The sequence below is a fragment of the Arachis hypogaea genome, chromosome 7 (genome assembly GCF_003086295.3).
Source record: "Arachis hypogaea cultivar Tifrunner chromosome 7, arahy.Tifrunner.gnm2.J5K5, whole genome shotgun sequence".
Taxonomy (NCBI): domain Eukaryota; kingdom Viridiplantae; phylum Streptophyta; class Magnoliopsida; order Fabales; family Fabaceae; genus Arachis; species Arachis hypogaea.
In genome coordinates this window covers 52,895,533-52,916,406 of record NC_092042.1, presented here as the reverse complement: position 1 = coordinate 52,916,406, position 20,874 = coordinate 52,895,533, and the positions used below count along the sequence as shown (strand labels likewise).

Here is a 20,874-nt window from a genome sequence, read left to right as displayed (position 1 = left end):
GAAATCCGAGTGAATCAGTCAAACTCGGTGAAAATGGTCCAAGCAAACTACTCGGGTAAAGAACCGGTACGAACGGTTTTTTTGCATTAAATTCCAAAAATGTTTCCACTTAGATTTGAATCCCTCTCAATTAAGAATGTTGCATGCATGAACAGCCACTATTTTGTCATGCTTCTTGTTAATACATATATATATATATATATATATATATATATATATATATATATATATATATATATAAATTATAATACATCTAAAAATATTTCATCAAATAATTTATTTTTATTAATTTAGTTTAATTTTAATTATAAATTCACTTATTTTTTCTTTTCATAATTATATGATATTTATTAATATTATTTTTTTTAATAAATACTTATAATATATAATAATATAATAGGTATAAACTAATTAATAAATTATTAAAATTTAAAAATAATAGTTATTTTAATATAAAAAATACTTATGATAGAGAAAAAATAATAAAATTTTTTATAATTATTTGATTATATCGACAAACTGGTCACAAATTATTGATTTTTTTTTTTTATAAAATAGGTGCTGATTTTATATTGTTTCTATTCTATATTATTTTAGAATGGCTTAATTATTCTTAAAATATTAGTGAAGATGTATTTCAAATTTTAATTTTAAATTTTTTATTATTTTATATTTTTTATTTATATAAAACCGAGTCAACCGGTTCAACCAGTGACTCGCCGATTAAGCTAATTAACCAATAAACAGTAATCTAAACGGTTCGATTACCAGTTCAGTTTATTACCAGTTCAATTCTGACAACTATGGTTGTGAGCGTTTGAAAACGGTTTCGGAGGGTTATATAAAAATACAAAGACATTGAATTCAGTAACACTTTTGGCAGTTGAAAACTGAGAAGTGGGTACAATAAAAACAAAATGCTAAGCATTGGTGGCTAACATTGTTTCAACTTCCAACGAGTTCCCGATGGAAGAGGCAGCACAACTTCTAGCGGCAGTGCGAATGTTAAAACTTATTGCCAAAATCATTTATGTCTTCATCTTTATCTCTATCTCTGTCTTCAATGTCGCACCCTTTTTGTACTTGCTCATCATGAACAAATTCAGAACACTAACTATTGACTATGCTTATGTAGCAGTTTCAAATTCAGAAAGATTTTCCACGCAGAGCAGGAAGAGTCTCATGGATTATTAGCCAATATTTAGCATAGCATTGAAGCTCAAATTCAACAACATAACCATAAGCACTATATAAGAACCACTCACTACGAGTTTATCAAATTTGACTAAGATTTCCACCAATAGAACCATCTATTATTTTGTTCAGCAGCAAAGCAACTAGTCCAAGTTGATAAAGAGTGAACTTGATGGTGTTATTAAATCATATGGTATACCAACTAAATAAAGCAATCATTTGTCACTAAGAAGAGCTTCAATCTTGTTTTCAAGGTGGGCCTCATGGTCCTCCAAGCGACCTTTCACCACATCATTCTCCCAACGGATCAGCGTAGGCACGCCGGTAAGCTTGAACCTGGAATCCACCCTCCACGGATGCTGTGGGTTCCTCCATGTTGGCCTGTCCCCAACATAAGCTTTCAGAATCCCAATATTGTCGGGTGAGGCCTCCAGCCTCTTGTAGATCACAGGCTCAGCTCTCACACAATCTAGGAATACCGAATCAAATATTAAAAAGAATAATTCTAATGATACATACAACACTTCACTAGGTCACCAGTCATATATATTTATGAAGGTAGAAACTCACATGCAATTATTTTCATACGAAGCTATTAGTTGAAAACTGTTCGATAATTTGACATATTTGACTAAATTATTATCTAACGACTCTCAACTATTAACTTCACATGAAAATAACTGCATGTGAGTGTTCATCATTCATGAATTCTGCTACTGCCTGAATTTTGTTGGACTTGTAAATCTACCTTGTCTAAGCAACATAATCTGATCTCGGCTTTATTTTGTTTAATCTTAAAAATTTAAATCGGTAAATAGAAAATCACTTATCACTACCATAAACAAAAAGTCTTTTCTCCCCCAACAAGCAGAAAAATATCTTCTCCCAGTTTTGGGGGTTAAGAGATTCTGCCTTTTTCTACCATTTTTAGGATTGGATTTAACTATTTGGTGCCCTAAGAGCATGTTAAGGTTGCTATTAGTAGAAATTTTCAAACCTTTTATTTTAATAAATTCATATCCACTGCCATAGAAATTCAACTTTGCATCTTTTTCTATAAAAACTTTATTAATTGATAACTTTAACTTGTGCCCTAAAGGCACATCTTACTAAAAACCCTATACGACTTCCTGCTGTGCTGAGAATTCTCACCGATGGTGTCAAATGATTTATAGTAATACATATTTTGTTTTGTTTAATCTTAAATTTTAAATTGGTAAATGACGAATAGTGATCATTACCAAAAGCAAAAAGTATCTTTTCTTCCCCAGCAAGCAGAAAAATATCTTCTCCCAGTTTTGGGGGTTTAGGGTTTAAAAGATTCTGTCTTCTTTTCTACCTATTAGGACTTCCCTCTACTGTGCTGAGAATTCTCACCAGTGCCAAATGCTCCATAGATGGAAAACGGTGCATTATGAATGCACGATTTATTTTTTATTTTTTATGTTTTACATTTTATTGGTGTGTACGAAATTCAAGATTTCCCTAATAAAAGACCGTACACAAAATACAAAACAATTACAATTCTTTGAAAGATTCCATCTGGGTTGAACACAAGTATTTTATATAAAATTCATAATCTGCTAACGAACTGGAAAGACCGCCGGATAAAAAAAAAAGAAAAGAAAAGAAGAGGAATAATAATAGCATACCAGGGCACCAGCTGAGAGAGGTGGCAGGGTCCTTATCAGCCAAGAATAGGATGAGATTGGCTTTGTTGTTGGAAGTTTCTGATCGGAACTTCTCAAAGACCCCATCAAAGCTCGAAACTGTGGCCTCCAACACCTTCAGCGGCATCTTTCAACTCTGCAAACACAGAATAACAAGAAGCAAACAATCACAGAGGAATTGAATATGATGCGTTTCTTGAATGCGTCACCTTTCGTTATATATGTGTCTTATCTAGTTATCTTGAATAAGATTCGGGCCAGGTTCAGCTGAATAGCTGCACAGAGGTTAAAAGGATTGGAAAGTTTTCACATGTAGAGCACCGATGAGTAATTTTAACCCATAATTTTAATTAATATATATTATATATATTTTTTATAGTTGAAATCTTAAAATTATTGTAATATTGATATATTTAATATGTTTAAATTTTTTTAAAAAAAATTTAAAGAATTATTTAATTATCTGCGATATGAAGAAACACTAACTCTTTATACAAGTAAATTACTTCAAAGGTTTATTTAGGGATATAATAGTAAAATTAGTTTCTAAAATTGAGATATTCTCTAAATCTATCTTATCTACTTAATATACTAAAATTGGATTTTTCCCAAACTACTAAAAGTGACGTGTCGATCTCTCATGCCTCCGTTTTCCCTCCAAAACGAATAAATTTTTTTTCCTATTCTAAATTATTTTACTGTAATTATATTATAATTAATACTAAATGAATAATATATAATTATACTAATTTAGCAACATATCTTCATTATAATATTGAATCAATATTTAATGCACTATTAAATTACTTATCAATTATCAATTAAAAATACTTTTAATAATTTTAATGATAATAATAATATCAATAATAGTAATAATAATAATAATAATAAATCTTTGTTATCCGATTCACGTATATCAAATAATTTTTCTAAATTATTTTATAAAAAATATCTTTAATATAATTATATTGTAATTAATATTTAATGAATAATATATAATTATACTAATTTAGAAACATATCTTCATTATAATTGTATCAAATCAAAATTTAATGCATTATTAAAAAATTACCTTAATAATAGGTAATTTACATATTTATTTTTATTTTATTAAAGTCTATATATAGTGTTTTCCTGTGGTACATGAATTTAAATTTGAGAGTCAATTCATAATTTTATATTTAGTGTTTTTTTTTACTACTTCATAGAATAAGAACGTATTCTTCATTTTTTATTAAAGTTGATCCTTTTAAGGTACAATTTATAATTTTTTATAATATTTTTTTATATATTCATTCTATTATATTATTCTTTTGATAATTTTTTATTTGTTGTTACTCTAAGTTATTCTTATCGTCTAATGTTTCAGTTCGATTGTCTTTTGCCACAATCATTTACAATGCATCACATCCATAAAATACTTCATCGAGTTGTCTTCATTGATTTGGGTTCCAACTACATGGTTGTAAGCGTTCAGTTTTGCTAAATTCATGACAAATTCAGATATGCAATTTCAACGATTGGTAATATATTTAAATTTTCTTAGTTTAAGTTGTTCGTTATTAAAATAATTTTTTAACATATTTTGATTTTTTTTCAGAAATTACCAGCTTTCTTTTGCATGCATGCAATGCCATTGAGGGAAATAAGAGTTAGTTTGGTTTCTCGGCGGTGTGGCAATTCTATACCTTGCCGCATTGCATGGATAGCGAATGATGAAGCTTATCTAACAAGAGGATGGTCTGATTTTGCACGAATTCTAAATATTGAAACTTACGATGTTATTTCAGTTGGTTGTCGTTACAAGAATGATTCTATACTATACGTGACTAAGGACTAAAATAGGTTCAATATTGTTTACTAATTTGGTTTTACTATTAGTATTTGATTAAATTATAATTATAGAATTTTAAATTATTGCCTCAATTTATATATTACGATTATTTTTTGTGGATGTGCTATTTTTAAATAATTTAATAAAATAAAGTAGTGTCAGATATTATTAAGTTTATTTTTATCCTTTATTTCTTTATTTGTATTTTCATTATATTTGACAAAAAATAAACCTACACATATATTAAATCGTTGACCTAAAGATAATTTATTTGTCAATAAAAACAGATTTTATTTATAATTGGAATAAAACTTATTTGCCAATAATCGGTGGATAAAATTAAAATTACACATGTGTCATATAATTATAATTGATTAATTGGTATAAAATGAAATTATACCCGTGCCATGAGTAATAATCTAAATAATTATATCTTAACAAAATATAATTTGAAATAATTTATAAACAATTATCTTAACAAAAATAATTATTTAATAATTGATTTAAAAATCAATGCAAAAAATAATTATTAATAATAGTATTATTAACTGGGTAAATAATATAATTTCAAATTATTACTTGAAATATAAATAATATATGAAAATCTATTGAGTAAGTCAATGATTTTGCACCTTAATAATTTGAAAATTATTACTCAATTAATCAGTTAATTAAATTAGTAATAACAATTTTCAATTTCAAATTTTGTATATTAAGTAGTTATTAAAAACTGGGTAATAACGATTTACACGGAAAAATCATTGATAAATTCAATTAACCATAAAGAAAATAATATACTAACAGTTTTAGTATATTATTTATGGCAAAGGAAATTATTTTCTCAAATTAAATTTTATATAATTATAGTAAGTCTCTATAATTAAAGCAATATAAAACTGCTTTATATATAACAATAATATTATACATATTTATATATCTCTTCTTTTATCTCTTTTTTTTAAATATTGCCATATAATTAATGTAAAAAATATATAATATTAAACTGTTTTGTTATGCATATATATGAATTTATATAATAACCCGTATAATTTATACGTATGGCATAATACATATGTTAAAAAAAGATTTCATAATTTTTGAAAACCACTGTTTTATTATATAAAATTGAAATTAAAATTAACCATTATTTAGTCGACAAAAATGACATTGAAATATAGAAATTTTTTTTGAAATAAAATAAAAAATGCTTTAGTTTAATAGAAAAATAAATCTTGTATTATTTTTTGAAATCCATTTTTTTTTTGCACTGGAGGCAAATTTGCTGTAATTCTTGATAAATCTTATCAATTTCATAAAGTTTGTCGCCTCTCAGTGAACTTCACATTGTAAGTGAAGTTCGTCGCATCCCTCAGCAAATTTTAGAAGGGAAGGGGAGTTTTGCCCAAATATATAAACTCGTGGTCCTCCCACCCCATCATTCTCACTTTTCACTTTTCAACTCCACTTTGTCGATTCATCTCGTTTCTTATGTTCCCATTTTTATTCTATTCCACTTTTTTATTTTTGTAACCTGTCAACTCCAAGTAATTCTATTCTTCTATTCGTTTTAAAGTTATTTTGTTTTTATATTATTTTATAATTTTGACATATTTATTTAGTTAGAATAATGTAAAAGTAGTTTTTATAGAAATAATTATTTAGATAGATAATTAGTTCATGATTAACGATTATGTAGTTATGTTAGAAAATTAATAGATATTTATGCAAAATTTTATTTAAATTAATGTTTCATTCGAATTTATTATGGTTTAGAGTTAAATTATGATATGATAGGTATTTAGATTAATTTATGTTTGATAAAAAATTATATTAGTTAATTTTAAATTATTCAATTTTAGTTTATTTTATTATAGTGTAATTGGATGGCACAAAACTTGTATGCTACAAAAACACCCTTTATAGATGAGATCATATTAACTATATTGCTGCCAGACTTGACCGAATAGTGTATCTTATAATTTATGCCTTTTATATGTTTAAAATTTGTCTTATTAGTTGTCACCTCAATTTTATATGACTCTTTGATTTTTTGTTAAGGTTTTCAGATCTTGCGGACGAAAAGAAATTTACTAGCGCGTTTGCACGAGGAGACTAAGACACACCTCAGACGCGATGAATTTTAGCTCGTGGCATATATGTTAGAGTGGGACCGTGACTAAGCACTGATTCCTGCTTTAATCGAGAGACGGTATCCTGAGTCTCATACTTTTTACCTGTCCTGTGGGGAGATGACTATCACCCTACAAGATGTGGTGTATGAGTTGGGACTCAATATTGATGGAGATCCAGTGAGCGGCTACATGGGTGGGTAGGAGCAGTTCTACGATGGACGTTTTTATTAAGGACTTCTGTTTATAGCTGCTAGGTGTCGTACCTGGACCTAATGTCAAACAGTCATAGAGTAAGTGGACCATCAACCTCACATGATTTTGTGATACTATTTGTGGACAATGGGAGGCAGAGCCAATAGAGGAGCTCCTGTTGCAGTACACCAAAGGACACATTATGCATATCATTGGAGGCATTTTGTTTTCAGACGCATCTGACTCTCACGTTCACATGAAGTGGCTGCTTCTATTGGAGGATCTTGATCGATGTAGGAGGTTATTATGGAGTTCAGTTGTGCTGGCATAGTTGTACCGCCAAATGTGTCATGCCACGGAATATAGGCAGCGAAACAAAGGTGAATGCTATGGATTGCTTATCTCTTAGGCATATCATAATATACCCTTGTCGACTAGAGGAATTTGACCAGCGCCATTTCTGCTGATTGAGAGGTAGTTTGGCCTTATGTGTTCTGCTTTATTATTTCTTAAGTTAAGCATTATATTTGTGTGATTGCTAACTACTCATGATATTATACGTGGGTGGGGTTCGAGCTACTTAATGACAGAATAGAGACGAGACTTTGACAATAGAGATGCATCCTCAATGGCAACAATATGTATAATGTAAGTAATGTTTGAACTTGCATTTAAAACTGTTAGTGTTGTGATTGGGATTAGGGTTTGAAATCTTTTATGATATTTATCATGTTTCTTGCTAACCGTAAATAGGTTTACTGAACGCTATATGCTGACCCACTTATCTAAGATATTGTTCTACAGAGGACCATTAAGGATGAAACCTCTTTTGTTGAATTGTGCCCACTGTTGTGTTTTGTTATTGCTGAGTGGCACCAGGTGGACCGTGTGGTGAGATAGTTTGACAGGCTACTGCACATCCCAATTAGGCAAATGAATATGACGAAATGTGTAGGCATGATGGTCGGTTTGGTACAGGCGAGTGCTACCTAAATTCTTGGAAAGTTGGTATGAGATGTGGGTAGCTCGGGGTGACCATCGACTGCAGATACATCAAGCATTCAATCTGTGCCCCTCACAGCCATACTTGAGATGGTATTTCCAGTTGGCACATATAGAGTTGGTTGGTTAGGGCAACCATTACTTTACGATTATTGGATACATCTCTGAGGATCTAGCGATTCATCACCAAGGGACTCTACAATTGCATCAGCCTGAGGATGTAGAGCTTCAACTAGTACGACATCGAGGAGGGAGATGTGATAGAGCTCGTCTTAGGCGTGGGCCTGCTATGGCTTGCCAAGATAGATCCTCTATTAGCCCAAATAGAAGAGGAGACCACACATATGTTAGTTTCAAGAGAGTAGAGGAGGTTGCAGTGTGATATGCTGCCTCAAATAAGACAAAAAAACGACCAAGCCTTCTTCGACTCTCCCTCGACCACGACAAATGCAATAGGCAATATGTTTTAATTTCCATCTTGGGCGATAGCCATAAGAAAAGTGCCTTTGTATTTACTATACAAGTGAGTTCCATCAATGAAATAAGTGGTTTGTAATGTTTGAAAGCTTCAACATAAGGAGAGAATATCCAGAACACCCAATGAAATATGACACTTTCGACATCACCAGGGAAAGGCTGTGTTATAAGTTTCACCCAAGTATCTAATTGACATTTGTTGCAAGAACATATCAGTGTTTATTTAATTAAGCACACAAAACTAAAGGCAATAATGAATCTTATCAAGTAAGTATATATGCATTGCGAATAACCAACGAGGAAGCTCATTGTATAATTTCTCCCAATCTTCATATATCCTAGCAGCGACTCTCTGCTTTATAAGCCAAACCTTTCTGTATGATGCCTTGTAACTAAAATAATTCTCAACAGATACTCGTAAACCTCTTATGCTGATGGTTGGGTTTACTTTGACCATTGTGAATATGGGTTGAGCAATTACCTTGGAGTCCAAACTTCCATGGTCTTGGCCCATTGATGTTTGCATGCAAGTATGAGGACAATTGTATCCCCTCTCATTTTTTTTTTTGCTTTTGGCAATACGATAAGCGAATGTTCCATTGACAACCCGACCCAAACTTAGTGCACTGTACAACATACTTTAATTGGTCACACTCTAGTATCGTATACTTCATAGCCCTCCTAATGCTATACATCTTAACTGCCATAATAACTTTCTCCTTCTTTTCATACTATTGTCCAATCTCAAACTCATTGGTGGGATCATCTTTGAGGCCTCCTTGACTAAACCAACAATCTGGATTCATTGCCTCAATATTCAATGAAAAAATGATTGAGCCAATCATATGGTTTAGAAATGACAGGCTGTATCAGTATGACTTATGTGTCAGTGAAGTAGTTCATCCATTCCTCCTTCTCATTTGGAATTTCTATCAGTTCAACCTTTGTAAAGGTTTTAGAATGGCCTAGAGAAAGGGGTTGAATCTATGGTCTCCTTTTGAACACTTTTTTCTTATTTTTAATTCTGACTTAGTTGTTGAAGCGTCTGACAAGTAGAAATTCAGGAGACAATTTTATTTTGTCTCTACACGATGCTTTCAAAAACAGAGCAACCCTTTTTGAATATATGTGACTTCAGAGATAATGTAGGATGTAAAACCCAGAAAAATAATAAATAATTAATCAATAAATTAAATGAGAGTGGAAATGATTAGGAAATTAAAGTTTTATATTTTGGGGGAGTAAAAATGATTAGGATGCAAATTAAAGCACTAATCATAAAGGTTTTAGCCAAAAGTTAGGCCAACGGGCTAAAACAATTGAACTGAGCTTCACTGAGCCCAAGCCCACATTATTTAAGCTTACACTTAAAACCATTTCAGCATAAAATTACCATTTGATAGAGAGAGGGGCGGATAGAAGGAGAGAAAGGGAAGAAAACCCTAACAAATACTATTCATCACCATCTTCATTCGTCGATAACTTTTGATTCAGAACTCCGATTGACGAGCCGTTTATAGCCATACGTTTGTCTTGGAATCCTCTTTAATTCTATTTAAATATTATGGTAAGAAACCTTGAAATTCTTTTCTAGTTTTCTATTGTAAAATCTGGTTAATTAATAAATAATTAACTCATAAATTTGAATTTATTCTAGAAAATAAGAAATGTAATTTTTATGGTATAATATGATAGAGAAAATTAAAACAAGAATTTTGACACTAATTTTAAAGAATTTGGCCCAAAATTGAGCTGAACGGACGAACCGGTCGAACTTTGCCCGAAATGGGCCCAAGGCCCAACCCAATCAGCCCACATACTTAAAGAACACAACTTCTCCTTTCTCTTTCACTTCATTCACGCTGCAAACAGCTTTGGAGGAGGGAAGAATAACTCAAAACCCTAACCTCACCTTCCAACCACCATAACTTCCCGCTCCGAGCTCTGATCGCTGCATTGTTTGCGGCCATGCGTCCGCAGTGACGAGCTCTACAAAGCCTAGTAAGCTATAAGGTGAGAAAATAATATTTCCAGTTCCTATTCTCCCTTCTTTAGTTCAAAAATGTCAAGGTTTTGGGGTATTAAGATTTTGGTTAATTGGATATTTTAGGATCAAATTGACTTGAGAGATTAGTGAGTTTTTGGTAAATTGAGACTCATCCAAGGTAAAGATCATTAACCCTAGTCAATTTCTTGTTTATATGTGTTGGGTATTGAATTTTGGGTATGTATATGTGATAAAATGTGTTTGGTGTGTATATATATGTGATATGAAACAATTGGAAATGTTTGAAGCTTAATTGGAAGCTTAGAGTGAGATCTAGTTGTTGAATTTTAGTGATTGAGGCTTGCAATTTTTCCTTGTGGGTTTCCTTGGGTTATACATGGAAATCGGCCAAGGTATGGTTTTGGTTTCTCGTCTCTAAAATGTAATGTAATGTGAAGACTTAGGCTAGATGACCATAGGATAGGTTAGAATGCATGATTGTGTTAAATGTTTAGTATCCTTAATGATGATTGTTGATTTCAATTGAATATGAATTTTGGCAATTGATGTTGTGGTGAGAATGTATTGATGCATGATAATTTTAATGATGAATGATGAGGATGATGGGAATGAATATATATGTAATGAATTATTAATGATCTTGTTGGTTTAATTGAGAAGTTCATGTATAAGATTGTTTGAAACTGAGGTAAGATTGGTTGTGGTAGGATGTGGGACTGTGTTTATGTGATATGATATATTTTGGTGTTTGTTATTAGCATAGGAAGTTAGTTTTGAATGGTGTATGGTTGAAAATAGAGGTTAGAGTATTTTTGTGAAAATATGATTTTTAGCTGAACTTCGATGAGCCATAACATGGTTTTCAAATCCCCAAATTATTTCAAACTTATTTCAAATGAAAATTGGGTTCATGAATTTTACGCCGTTCAAAGAACGGATGAAAAATGTTTTGAAATGAGAAAGTTATGCGCGTCGAAAGTTTGGAGTTCAAAGCTGAAAATTCTACAGCATTCAGCATTTTTGCTGTTCTGCATAACTTGCGTATGCGACCACTACACGCGACGCAACCAAACTATTCGGGTTGGGCATCTCGCGTACGCGAGCAGGGTGCTCACATACGCGAGCACGAAAAATTTCACGCCCACGTGTTCACACGGGCCACGCGTACTCGTGACCCCTATTTTCAGCAAATGGGATTTTTGTATTTTAAACATGATTTTAAACCTCTAAACCTTTATTTTTACTATTTTAACCCTAGATCTTAGTAGTAAACCTAGTAATGAGATGAAACTAAGGAAGATGAGATATCTTGGGAGTGAAGTAAGGTTTGAAAGTGATGACTTATATATGGAAAATATGAATACATGAAGTATATGTGATGCCGTAGCAATGATGAATGGTTTTGAAATGATTACGAATGATTATGAATGAATGTGATAAAGTGAGGCCTGATTGAGAATTGTTGATGATGAGAATGTATGCGTTTCTCTATGTTGTAAGGTGTGTTGGGTACTATATCTCATGAGTGAGACGGGCACTATATCACGAGAGCATGGCGGGCGCTATATCCCAAGAGTGTAGGAGCACCTCTCCTTGGAAAGTGTGTCGGGAACTATATCCCATGAGTGTGACGGGCACTATATCCTGAGAGCGTGGCGGGCGCTATATCCCAAGAGTGTGGAAATACTTTGTCCCAGGAAATGCGACATGTATTATATCCTATGAGTCTGACGGGCACTATATCCCAAGAGTGTGACGGGCACTATATCCCAAGAGTGTGGAGGCATAGAGAGATGATATCCGGGTTAGCTACCGGGTGTATCGGGTTCTGGCAAAGTAATTGACACGTGAGCTCACGGCCAGTAAGAAAGGCATGCATCATACGCATCTGTTTGTCTTGTTTGAGTTTGCATTATTTGGGATTGCCTTTACGAAATTACTATACTTACTTGCTATATGATTTTCTTGCTGTACCTGCATTCTACTTGTGTTTGCTTTGTATGTTTTGTTTACCTGTATGGTTTTATCAGAGTTTCGGAGGATTGGAGGAAAGACAATGATTTTAAGGGTTAAGTTAGAATTGGGATAAGTTAGAACTCTTTAGATACATTACCTTATTTTATGATCTTACATGTTGGTTTTAAGTTTTAAATCTATTGTCAGAAGTTCTAGGATTGCCTTCGGCTTTCCAAGAACATTATATGTTAGATATGTGGGCACTGTTACCATGCTGAGAACCTCTGGTTCTCACCTATGCAGATTTTATAGTTTTTAGATGCAGGTCAGGCGGCACCTCGCTGAGTCATGCTAGAAGCTTCTGATTAGCAAAGATCCTTATCTTTTGGGGCTCTATTTTGGTTATATGTATTTACTTAGATACTTAATATCTACATTGCTTATATACTTGATGTATTAACTATCCCAAGAGTGTGGGAGCACCTCTCCTTGGAAAGTGTGACGGGCACTATATCCTGAGAGCGTGACGGGCACTATATCCTGAGAGCGTGGCGGGCGCTATATCCCAAGAATGTGGAAATACTTTATCCCAGGAAATGCGACATGTATTATATCCTATGAGTCTGACGGGAACTATATCCCAAGAGTGTGACGGGCACTATATCCTAAGCGTGTGGAGGCATAGAGAGATGATATCCGGGTTAGCTACCGGGTGTATCGGGTTCTGGCAAAGTAATCGACACGTGAGCTCACGGCCAGTAAGAAAGGCATGCATCATACGCATCTATTTGTCTTGTTTGAGTTTGCATTATTTGGGATTGCCTTTACGAAATTGTTATACTTACTTGCTATATGATTTTCTTGCTGTACCTGCATTCTACTTGTGTTTGTTTTGTATGTTTTGTTTGCCTGTATGGTTTTATCAGAGTTTCGGAGGATTGGAGGAAAGACAATGATTTTAAGGGTTAAGTTAGAATTGGGATAAGTTAGAACTCTTTAGATACATTACCTTATTTTATGATCTTACATGTTGGTTTTAAGTTTTAAATCTATTGTCAGAAGTTCTAGGATTGCCTTCGGCTTTCCAAGAACATTGTATGTTAGATATGTGGGCACTATTACCATGCTCTCTGTGTGTGTGTGTGTGTGTGTGTGTGCGTGCTCGGGCCGATTTCTCTTAGCGATCCGAGTCTTGAATTTTGTTATCTATATTTTGGAACTCTTAGGATATAATCTTGTTAGCTTGTTTTACCCCTTTTCTTCAAAGGCTCCTAGATAAAAATATCCTTGCTATATTATATAAATATATTTTCTTTTAGAGGTGGTAGCACCTCGCCACCTGTATTTTACATCTTAGGTGTAAAACTCTGTGTGGTAGGGTGTTACATCTATTCCCTTGAATTTCACATTTTTGGGGTATATGTGAGTTGAAATATTGTGATTTTAGTTATTTAGAGAACTCTAGTGTAACAACTCTAATTTTTGCACTAATGTGAGTTTTTCTTAAAATAATATTTTAAAGCGATTAGTTTTATTTTGACGAGTCGACTTCGAACCCCGAAGTAAAATAAATGGTAATATAATTTTATTATTATGTTATTTATTTATTTTACTTGCTCTAATTATAAAGAAGTCTAGATAATAATATTGATATTATTATTATCAAATTCGATTTTTACCGATAAAAATTAATTATTGTTATTTTTTGATGAGCTTAAAATTGCTAATGTTTCATCAAATATCTTTTATTTTTAAGTTACTAATATCATTTATATTAATAACTCATATACATTTAACTTTATATATTATTATTATTATTATTATTATTATTATTATTATTATTATTATTCCGGTATTATCTATATTATTATTACTACTATTATTATTACTATATTATTAATTATTTTTAGGAAATAAAAAGAAACAAAAGCCACGTCGTGGCTTATATATTCATTGCATATATAAATATATATAAAAGATTGAAATATGCTTATAAGCCTAGCTTAGGTATAAATAAATATATATATGTACATAGAATCAAAGGTAAAGAAAAGGGAAACGTGACTTTAATATAGGAATGTAAAATAAGAACTTCACAGCTCATGAAGCCTTAATCACCACCAATTACTTTCTTTGCTTAACTTTTCATTTCATTCACCATGCCTCAAGAAAAAAAAAAAAGATAAAAGAGAGAGACCGAAGTTTTATGAGAGAACTGTAAAATCCTCTAACCTTCCGGCCTCGATTTCTTGCAATCCGTAACTCCAATAAAAAATCTAATTCGGTAAAAGTGTTCGTATCTTCCTCCTCTACGTCTTGGCATTACTTTTGTCCGGTGGAAGTCGACGGTGACGTAGCTCCCCTACCCCTTGAGTTTAGCCAACTGGAGTTCTACAAGGCACGGAGGATTCCGGACGTTTTTTCCTTCAGCAACTCGGTCAGAAAGCTTCTCCGGAGCTTCGAATATTTCGATTTCGTACAAAGGTAGGATTTTGATAAATTTTCACCGACTAAATGATATTTGATAAGTGATTGATGTTTGGATTGAATGTTATTGAGATTTGATTGCATTTCATGTTGAATTTTGTTGATATATTGATATTTTGATGAGGTTGTGTTTCAGTCAGCTCGAGAATGGATAAAATTTTAAGTTAATATTTTGATAAAAAATAAAACAGGTGTTTAGTCTCGTTGGATGACAAGAAATTAGTTTGGAAATTTTATTTTGAAGGATGTCATTTTATTTTTATAAAAAGACTGAGGTTATGTTTATAATTATAAGCTAAGTTTTGAAAGAAAAATGCTATTTTGAGTTTTTATTCAAAATTACTCTCTATATTAAAATAAATTATTTTCATCAAAGATAAATTATATTGTGAAATGATACAAAGGAGAAGAAGAAGAACGAAAAGTAAAGGAAAGAAAGATAATTAAAGGAATCTCTGCCATAGGAGAGCAGATAATAAAGATTAAAGAATATATTAACTAAAAGGATCTCTACCACAGGAGAGCAGAGAACAAAGATTAAAGGAATATATTAATTAATGAAATGACTGCCACAGGAGAGCAGATGTGACATTGTTTGGGCCTTAATGCCAAATGTAAAGTGGGGACGCCCACACACTAAAAACTGTTTTCCAGATGTGCGCTTATTGATTTGGAAAGTCACACTGTATGCGGCCTAGCCGTACGACCTATAAGCACACTGTATGCACCTGAAAAACCATATCTGGGACTCGTGCCCGGGTAATGTCGGGAGCGGGCAGGCAACCGACACATGAGCTCATGGCATGCGTTAGAAATAGACATGCATGATCCTTGTTGCGCATTTGCATTTTATTTGACACTGTGAAATTGTTTGTGATTGTCTTCTTGTGTTTATACATTCCTTAATGTTATTCTGAATTGTGGTGACTAGATATTTCTTTGTGGCACTTGCATATTTCGTTGTGAATTACTCGAACTGTGGTAACCCTGACTAAACTAACCACCCTCGATCCTACTAAGAACCCCCCAGTTCTTACCCCTTTTCTTCCTCCCCTTCAGATGGAGACCGGAGTTATATTTTACGAGATGGACCCTCCCTATATATACGAGGATATTGTACAACATAGGTTTTATGTAGTAGCTGCATGTACATTCTGCGTGATCATCCCTTCCATCACCCGATTGACACTCCACAGTTTAACCCCGACATGCCCTATGAGTTTCCACTACAGTGGCTCCACCCAGATGCTCCATTTCACCCGTTTTGTGATGGGCTAGTGCCTCCCAACATCCCGCTCAGCCTGTGGATCTGGCAGACCCTGAGCCTGAGCCCATGGAGGAGCATTTTCCAGAGCTTGTACCGGAGGAGGACATCCCAGTGGAGCAGATCTCAGTATCTTCATCCGAGCCATCTTTTGAGGAGCCGCTCACCACATCTATTAGTGGACCGGAGAGTGCTAGTCAAACCAGTAGCACGAGTGCTAGTGCCCTTCCTGAGATTATAGAGATTTCCGATGATGAGGACGAGGATCCTGAGGAGTGTTCTGATGTGGTTGTGATCTTCTCTGATGATGATAGCTGAGGCCTGGGAGCTATGGTTGTGCCTTTTGATAGTTTTTTTGGTGTTACCCTAGCTTTTGTATTAATCTCTCACTTTTTATTAGACTCACTGAGAGAGTATGGTGTACATAGTTGACTAGGCTAGTTCGGGTGCCAGTTTAGGAGTTTTCTGTACGGACCAGGGCCCGGAGTGTTGGTTTGTACTTAGTAGGATTTCTGAAGGGTTGTATGCTAACTCAGGATATATATATATATATATATATATATATATATATATATATATATATATATATATATATATATATACACGACAGTACCTGTATACGTATGTATGGTCTATGCTATGTGTTGTGATTATATATAATGTCGGCTTGTGTATGTTTAATTAGCTGTCCTCGCAAGTTTTCTTATAATAGTCTTTCCAAAAACTCGATAGTACGCTAACCTAATTACAGGCTTAATAATAAATAGTAAAAGTTTCATGTGAACAAGTTGGTGACACTTGATTTCTGGTATGATCATGACTTACTGAGAATTGGGTCGTTACATCTAGCATGGATTTCAAGTGAGTTCTATTCCAAATTTGAGTGGGTTAAGGTAAAAAAAAAAGCCTAATCCCTTAATTATCAATAATTTTAAATGAAACTCTAGCTTGAAATGTGAATTAATTTGGTGTAACTAGATTACATGAAGAATGATGGCTTGCTTGGGTTGAATTGCGTTGTAATTTTGTGGTTTGATTTAGTTGCGGAGTATTTCTGAAGGCTTAATTGACGTTGGGTGAGGCTTGGAGTTGTCGGAAGGGGAAAGGATTCAAGGGCGTAAAATGCCATCAAAGAGGTACGGATAGGCACCATGTAATATTATGTGAAAATCTAGGTTAATTGTCCTTAAGATAGGATTGGATCAAAATTGGTTATTGTTGTGATTAGTTAATATGGATGTATGTATGATTATGCATGATTTAAATTATTGTGGTGTGCTTGACTATGACGGTAATTTGGTTGCCTATTAAGGCGTTGGTATGAAAATTGGGCTAGAGGTCGAGATAGGGTGAGATATCCCCTATTAGGTAAGTCATCATAAGTGGTGATTGCCATGTGTGAATTGATTTCTAAATTGATGAGCTTCGGATGGATTGAGAAGTGTTGTATGTTATTATTGTGAATGGGTGTGTTTGAAGAAATGTGCTAAATAAGTTATAATTGGGATGACCGGGCTTGAAATGGATAGGAATTTATAAGTGAGTGTTTGAAGTGTTTAGAAATGGTATTTGAGTGAATTGTTGTTGGATTAATGAGGATTTGATTATATGAATGGCTTGTTAGTTTGATTATTGATAGGAATGATTATGGAATTGGAATGATTATGTTGGAGCTTGTTTGGTTAAGTGTGGGATGGGTAGGACTTGTTAAATGAATATCGAGATGCATGGAATTGCCATTGGAATGGTTTGAAAATGAATTGAAGAGAATTTTGGTAAAAATTAACAATTTGGTAAAAATTAAATTTTAACTAACTTCGGTGCATTATAATTTGGTGCTCCAAGCTTGAATTAGAGTAAAATCTATCTTAAATTGAATCTAGTTAAACAATATTTAAAATGGTTTAAGAATGGAAGGAATCAGAATTTCATATAGAAATATATGAACGAATGAAAATTGGAACAAAAATCTTAATTATGAGAGCAATACCTAGTGCAATACATGGAAGCAAACCAGAATTTCTAGTATGTGTGCCCACGCACAGTATGGTGTGTGCGCATGGAACAGAGTGAGGAAAAATGCTTGAGCATACGCACGAGGGATATGCGTATGCATGCCCAGGAATTTTACAAGTTGTGCATACACACAAGGGTGATGCGTACGCATAAGTTCTATTTTCTCGATTAAACTCTATTTTTGACCGTTTGGCTTTTTCGGCAAGCTTGTAACCTTTCGTAACCCCCAATTAAGATCCAATACCTAGTTTTTGGGCTTTGGAATGAGTGTGAGTATATGGAATGGATTAAATTGAATTATTCCCAGATAAACGCTTGGTTAAACCAAATGATGTGGTTGCGGATATAATGGTTCATCCCGCCTGCGATGAGGACGGTGGTAATATCCCTCTCACAAGAGAATGGAATAGGTAAACTCATAGAAAATTTGGGTTAATGGACTTGAGACTTGATGAGTTGATACCAAATTGAGGTTAATGAGTTTAATAACTAATGATGTTGTTGAAAGATATGGATGTAGACTGTTTACGACCTAAATGGCTAGAATGGTGAGGATGGTGGCCTTGTCCTGCTTATAGATTAGGCAATTTGATGATTAAGGATTTCCTCTCTTGTGTTATGATTGTGATTTGAGATTTGATGTTGAGCATAATCTCATGAGGATGGCGATACGTAACGCTCACTTGAGATAACATGCTTGAGGCTTAGTGGGGACGACGATACGTAACGCCCACGTGAGACCTAAAAAATGGTTCCCATGAGGAAGGCGATACGTAACGCTCATGGAGGAAACAAATTTGATCAGTGTGGATGGCGATACGTAACACCCACTAGACTTGAGATTGATGGTGTAGCTCAGTAGGGACGGTGATACGTAACGCCCATGCGAGACTGCAGGTACGGCTCCGTGAGGACAGCAATATGTAACGCTCACTAGAGACTGGATGAACGATCCCCATGAGGACAACGATACGTAACGCTCATAGAGGAGATGTTTTCTGAGATAGGGACGGCAATACGTAATGCCTATCTTAGGGAACAACACGTGAGCTCATGGACTGTTTAGGGATAGACATACATCACATGTATTTGTGTATATTGAATGGGTTTGCATATAGTATTTGGCTTGCCTTGTTGAATAATTGTATCTATATGCTATTTGAACTACGTGCTTTATCTGTTCCCTCTATTTGTGTATTTTTTGTGTTATTTTGTATGTGTTTGAACAACTGAGAGGTCCCTAATGCTGGCGATGATGACGCTGGGGGATGTTCTTGATGCGATGTTAATGATTGAATGATTGGATGATGAAAATGAGTATTGATTGAGATGATTCAATCTTCCTGGGTAGATGCAAGGGTGTGGTTCTTCCCACTTACACCAAGTTGAGAAATTGAGAGTACTAGTATAATTGATGACTTGTATTAAGATTGTTGAGATTTACTAAATCTATTGAGACTAATGATTATAATTGATACCATTGAGACTGAATGTTGTTAATAATAATTGTTAGAAACTGATGAAACCGAAATGGCTTAATACTAAAAAATGAACAATAATGACATTGAGAGAACTAATAGCTTAGTGTTAGAAAGAATTGGGATTAGAGATAGTTGACAAGGGCTGAGACTTAGTAACCTAATCCTGTTTGGATTAGAAAGGACCCTATGATTGAACCTTGAATGATTGGAGTTTAGAATTTTCTAGAAAATTCCTATCCTTTTACATAGTCTCTATTTGAAATTTTTATCCTACTGGGAACCTTCAGGTTCTCACCTATTGTCGAATTTTGTTTTTCAGATGTAGGATCTGATGCACCTCGTTGAGCGTGTTAGTTTTCTCTTGGAAGTAAAGACTGTCTTTTGGGTTTTCATTATTACATTAGATGTTGTTGTTCTCCACTTTTGTATTTTGTAACTATATATCTCTCTTAGAGGTTAATTTTAGGAGAAATAGGATGTATTTTGTTCACTTTTGGTTTGTATCATACTTTCTAGCCGGCCTTGTCTTTGCAGGTCGAGACTAGTATTTGTCAATGGGATTTCATGTCACGTATCCAAAGTTGCTCAGATGCTCTATTGGAATACGTAATGCAATCTCTAGCTCTGGTTCAACGCTATCCGGGTCAAGACTCGCACAGAACCCAAGTAGAACAAGGATGATTGTCACAGGTCACTCTCAATTCATAAGATGAAGAACGAGAATGCATAAGAGAATAGAATCAGACATACTGAGAAAGAACGATAGTATTATTGATCCATGAAGCTCAGCAGAGTTCCTAACCTTAACCTTAGGAGGTTAGTGACTCATACTAACAGAAAAATATAATGAAAGGTTCAAATGGGCAAAGATATACTGGAGAGATCCTAAACATAGTTGATCTTCTCCTATATATACTATCCTAGTAACTAAGAATTACTGAAATAAGATAAACTAGTCTTGTAGTGCAAAAATCCACATTCCAGGCCCACTTGGTGAGTGTTTGGGTTGAGCTAAGGGTGTCTCTCCATCCTAGTACTCCTTAGGGGCGTTGAATGCTGGCTTGGAACTCCCTTTTGGGCGTTGGATGCCAGCTACCCCCTTATGGGCGTTGAACGCCAGGAATGTGGCTAGTGGCTAGCGTTGAAGGCCAGTTTTGGGCC

General features: G+C 33.8%; 1 protein-coding gene across 1 annotated transcript; it reads right to left on the bottom strand.

Moving 5' to 3' along the window:
* Window positions 1-1,166: 1,166 nt before the first annotated feature.
* LOC112703064 (thioredoxin-like protein Clot) lies at window positions 1,167-3,325 on the bottom strand. The gene is made up of 2 exons (XM_025754373.2): window positions 2,847-3,325; window positions 1,167-1,663 (listed from the first exon to the last, which is right to left on the bottom strand). The coding sequence occupies exons 1-2, from the start codon at window positions 2,989-2,991 to the stop codon at window positions 1,410-1,412; spliced, it is 399 nt and encodes a 132-aa protein (XP_025610158.1). The 5' UTR covers window positions 2,992-3,325; the 3' UTR covers window positions 1,167-1,409.
* Between the last annotated feature and the right edge of the window lie 17,549 nt (window positions 3,326-20,874).